At 29.3% G+C, this 5000-nt stretch overlaps 1 protein-coding gene across 7 annotated transcripts in view; it reads left to right on the top strand.

Moving 5' to 3' along the window:
- Positions 1 to 5000, top strand: part of pigg (phosphatidylinositol glycan anchor biosynthesis class G (EMM blood group)) — a 218338-nt gene that overhangs the window by 68248 nt on the left and 145090 nt on the right. For all 7 annotated transcript variants that reach the window (XR_012390142.1, XR_012390141.1, XM_073922448.1 and 4 more), the window contains exon 6: positions 104 to 316. Coding sequence is in view for 5 of the 7 variants with exons in the window: in XM_073922448.1 (XP_073778549.1) it covers positions 104 to 316 (213 nt within the window). In the remaining 2 variants the exon portion in view is untranslated. The remainder of the gene's footprint in view (positions 1 to 103; positions 317 to 5000) is intronic.

Below are 5000 nucleotides of genomic sequence, written 5' to 3'. Positions count from 1 at the left end.
AACATCACTTATCACAATCATTTCTATGACGATATATCGTACAATAAGAAATATTGATGGTGACAAGCCTGAGTGGTTAATGACTTTTGTCCTGCTGTTTCAGTGGGACTGGAGCGTCCGGCTGTGGTGGAGCAGGTAGATCTGGCGCCCACCCTGGCCCTGGGTCTGGGGTTACCCATCTCACAGAACAGTGTGGGGCGTCTGATCCCGGCCGTGTTTGAGGAGTTATCGATGAGAGAACAGCTCCGGATGCTACAGATCAATGGACATCAGCTCAGCCAACTCCTGCAAGACAGTAATCCTGTCTTCCATAAGGGTGAGTTCAGCTGCTGCAGCACATGGCAAGTTATACAAGTTATAGAGCAAACAACGTACTATTGATGTAAATCGCAAACTAGAAGAGCAGTTGGAACTCAAATACACAAGGGATGTTGTACACAAAGGGATTTTTTTCTCTGGTTGCAGAAGTGGCAATTGAATTGAAATTAATTTTAATTTATTATTAAAATATAAATTATTTTAATCATTTGTTTTGTTTTGTTTTGTTTCGCTTTGCTTCAGTTTTGGTTATAATTTTTTGTTTAGTTTTTTGTTTTGTTTCGCTTGTTTTGTTTTTTGTTTTTCTTTTTTCTTGTTTTTAGTTTAGTTTTGCTTTGTGTTGTTTGTAAATCGCTTCACTTCGTTTTTTTTCACTTTTAGTTTTTTTGCTTTGTTTCTATTCATTTTGTTTTGATTTAATTTGTTTTGTTTTAGTTTTTAGTTTAGTAAAATTTTTTGTTTTGTTTCGCTTGTTTTTTTGTTTTCATTTGACTTGTTTTTTAGTTTTGTTTTGCTTTGCTTCACCTCGCTTTGCTTCACTCTTAATTTAATTTTTTGTTTCATTTTGTTTTGATTTTGGTTTAGTAAAAATTTTTATTTCACTTGGTTTTTGTTTCATTTTGTTTCGTTTAATTATGTTTCTCATTGTTTTGTTTTGTTTCGTTTTGTTTTGCGTTGCTTAACTTTGCTTCATTTATAGTTTTAGTTTTTTGTTTAGTTTAGTTTTTTGTTTTGTTTTGTTTTGCTTGTTTTGTTTTTTGTTTTATTTCCATTGTTTTTTCAGGTTCGTTTCACTTTGCTTCGCTTTAGTTTTTTAAACTTTTAGTTTAGTTTTTTCGCTTTGTTTTGTTTCATTTAGTTTGGTTTTGTTTTAGTTTAGTTTTTAATTCACTTGGTTTTTGTTTCATTTAGTTTTGTTTCGTTTTGCTTCACTTTGTTTTGCTTTGTTTTTTTTTTTTTGCTTTCTTTTGTTTTATTTTGCTTTGTTTAATTTTGCTTAATTTTGCTTTGTTTTTCATTTAGTTTGTTTTGTTTTGTTTTGTTTTGTTCATAATCATGGGCACTTTAGCTTGGCTCTTTCTTAGAGCACTTCAAATATTTAATAATATTTTGTTTTTACATTTGTAATAAGCTTTTAGCAAAAAATATTTTATTGAGATTTTTAATTATTTTTTTAAAGAACAAGAAAGAAACAGTATTCTAATACACAAAGGCAGTCACCTTCCAGTCACCTAGACACATCCAGACTCCATTGTTTTGCTGTGAGATAATATTAGAGTGCTTTAGTTCAGACACAAACTACAGGATAATGAAGGGGGAAATCTCTAGGGCCTATTTTACACTTCATGCATCTCGATCCATCAGACTGCCAGTCTGCACTTAAGCATAGGCTCACAAAACTGGATATATCTGGATACAATCTCTGATTCCTGTGCAATATGCAAATACAATGGAAATGTCTTCACGGTAATGCCAGTCAGCAAAAAGTTCTGTCTGCATGGCAATTAGGAGCTTAAGGTACATCCATGTGTCTCATCAATCATTAGTCATTTACATGTGGACTGCGGGGCTGTCAAACGTTCACCGCTCCTGAAGGTGAACATGTAATCAACCAGTACAAAATACATTCCTCCTGGTAAAGTTAGACCTTGTAGAATTGTTAAATGGACTTTAGAGAATTACAATTTGGAAGAACAGTCTTACGTTAAAATAAATTAAATTAAAATACAAAATGTATCAATTAAATAAATTATAAAATAAGATAAAATAAATATTACAATAAAAATACAATAAGATAAAAATAAAAAAAAATAAAAATACAACAAAAATGCAATAAGATGAAATAAAAAATTAAATAAAATATAAAAACCTAATTAAAATAAAATAAAATATTAAAATATTAATAAATAAATAAAATTAATAAAAATACAAAATGTATAAATTGAATTTAATATAAAAAAAATACAATAAAAATACAATACGATAAAATGAAATTAAATAAAATATAAAGAAATGTTTTAAATAAAAAATAAATAATTGAGTCAAAATAAGGTAAAATAAAAAAATAATAAAAAAATAAAATTAATAAAAAAATGAATAAATTAAGTAAAATATAAAATAAAATAAAAATAAAATTGATTTAAATTTAATTACAAAATAAAAAAATTAAATATAAAAAATGTAATGAAAATAAAATAATATATATATAAAAAATTTAAATAAAATGAATAAAAAATTAATAAATTTGTTAAAATATAAAATAAAAATAAAAAATACAACAAAAGTATAATATGATAAAATAAAATAGAGATAAAATATAAAATAAAATACAATTTTATTTAATAAAATTAAAAAATATATATAAATACATTTAAATACACATTGTAATGTCCAGATAAAAATAAAGCTGTCCATTTTTTCGTGTTTACACTTTTATTTATTTGATTCTTGAAAACCACTTTATTTGCTTTTAACCCTGTAAATAATACAACAATATATGATTACTGTTTTTCTCTCTAATGTGCACAGTTCAGTTGTTTACTATTCAGGCCTTTTCATACTGACACTGAAAGCTGATGGAATTACTCCTATATTCTGTGCTATGCTTCAGTTTTCAATCCAATTATGTTTTATTTTGTCCTTTTTGCTGTTTGAGCAACAAGCTCACGGAAACGCTGTCAGTAACCCAAGAGAACACCAGGAGTTTGAGCACACAGGGCCTTCGCTACACTTTAAAAATCCATAGAAATGGAGAATTTTTAGCCTTTAGCAAAAGCGCAGACGTGTGTGTGTGTGTTTGTGTGTGAGTCCTCCGCTGTCTCTTTAGCGGTTGGGTTGTGTTTTCTCTCAGCAGGGTTTCTGGCCTCCCACAAACATCCATCTCTGGCTCATTCACTTCTTGCAGCTTACAGTATTGAGAGATTTGCTGGGTTATGAGGTGTGAGTGTGTTTATTCAGGGTTGGAGTGTTTGTTGGGGACGTCTGCTGACATTTTCACTTAACCCTTTCACAGGCTTCATAGCTCCGTTTTCTTGGAGTTCTCATGTAGCCAGACGTTTGACTGAGGGCTGAAATCGGAACCCAAAACAGTTTATTCCTATCCAGGCTTAAAGGAAATATATGCCTCAGTCTACATTTTTGCATGAATGTAAAATACATTAGCACATTCGCCTCACAGCAAGAAGGTCGCTTGTTCGAACCTCGGCTGGGTCAGTTGGCATTTCTGTGTAAAGTTTGCATGTTCTCCCTGTGTTGGCGAGGGTTTCCTTCCGGTGCTTTGGTTTCCCCCACAATCCAAAGACATGCGGTACAGGTAAATTAGGTAGTCTAAATTGTCCGTAGTGTATGTGTGTAAATGAGTGTCTATGGATGTTTTCCAGTGATGGGTTGCAACTGGAAAAGCATCTGCTTTGTAAAACATATGCTGGATAAGTTGGTGGTTTATTCCGCTGTGGCGACCTCAGATTAATAAAGGGACTAAGCTGAAAAGAAAATTAATGAATGAATGTAAAATACATTGCTCTGGGTTGTTTTGTTTTGTTTTGTTTTGTTTTGTTTTGTTTTATCTTTTATTTTGTTTTGCATGTTTTGTTTCTATTATCGATTTGCTTCACTTGTTTTGTTTTATTTCACTTGAATTGTTTTGTTTCATTTTGTTTTATTTTGTTATTTTGTTTTTTTTCTTGTCTTTAACCTGTTTTTTTTTCATTTCATTTTGTTTCACTTTTTTCTTTGCATTTTGTTTTATTTGTTTTGTTTCTATTATCGATTTGCTTCACTTGTTTTGTTTTATTTCACTTGTATTGTTTTGTTTCATTTTGTTTTATTTTGTTATTTTGTTTTTATTTTCTTTAACCTGTTTTTTTTTTCATTTCATTTTGTTTCTTCTTTGTGTTAATTTTAATTTAATATGTTTTGTTTTGTTTTCTTTTGTTTCACTTGTTTTGTTTTGTTTAATATTTGTTCCTTTAGTGTTTGTTTTGTTTGTTTTTCTTTTTTTTGGTTTTGCTTTCTTTGGTTTGTTTCATTTCACTTGTTTTGTTTCATTTCAGTATGTTATTTTGTTTCTTCTTTTTTTCTTTTGTTTTGCTGCTTTTTTATTTCTTCCAGTTTCTTTTCTTTTCTTTGTGTTTTGTTTCATTCCATTTAATTTGTTTTGTTTTGTTTACAAGACTGCACTGAAAAAAGTGTTGCATGCAGAACTGTTGCAAACAATTTATTTGTGTTGAATTTAAACAAACAAATTAAATTTAATAATTTTCAACTTAATTTGTTTGTTTAAATCCAGCTCAAATAAATTGTTTACAACCCCTTAACGTTAAAAAAAATTTAGTAAATCCAAGGAGTCATCTTTGAATAATTTTTTTTCCAATGTGGGTACTTTGACTTTGGCTTTTCCTTTAGAGCACTTTAAATACCCTGAATTATTAGCCGCCCTGTTTATTTATTTTTTTCCCAATTTTTGTTTAACGGGGAGAAGATTTTGTGAAATTTAAAAGCTTAACTAGTTTAATTAGGTTAACTAGGCAAGTTAGGGTAATTAGTCATGTTATTGTATAATGATGGTTTGTTCTGTAGACTATCGAAAAAATAAAAGTGGGGGGTTAAAGGGGGCAAATTAATTGTTTAATGTTCGATCAACTTAAATTTGAAAATACAAATAAGTTAACTTAATTCCTTAA

This window comes from Danio rerio, chromosome 14, assembly GCF_049306965.1.
Source record: "Danio rerio strain Tuebingen ecotype United States chromosome 14, GRCz12tu, whole genome shotgun sequence".
Taxonomy (NCBI): domain Eukaryota; kingdom Metazoa; phylum Chordata; class Actinopteri; order Cypriniformes; family Danionidae; genus Danio; species Danio rerio.
The sequence above is the reverse complement of the archived record's forward strand: the minus strand, read 5'-3'. Positions and strand labels throughout refer to the sequence as shown.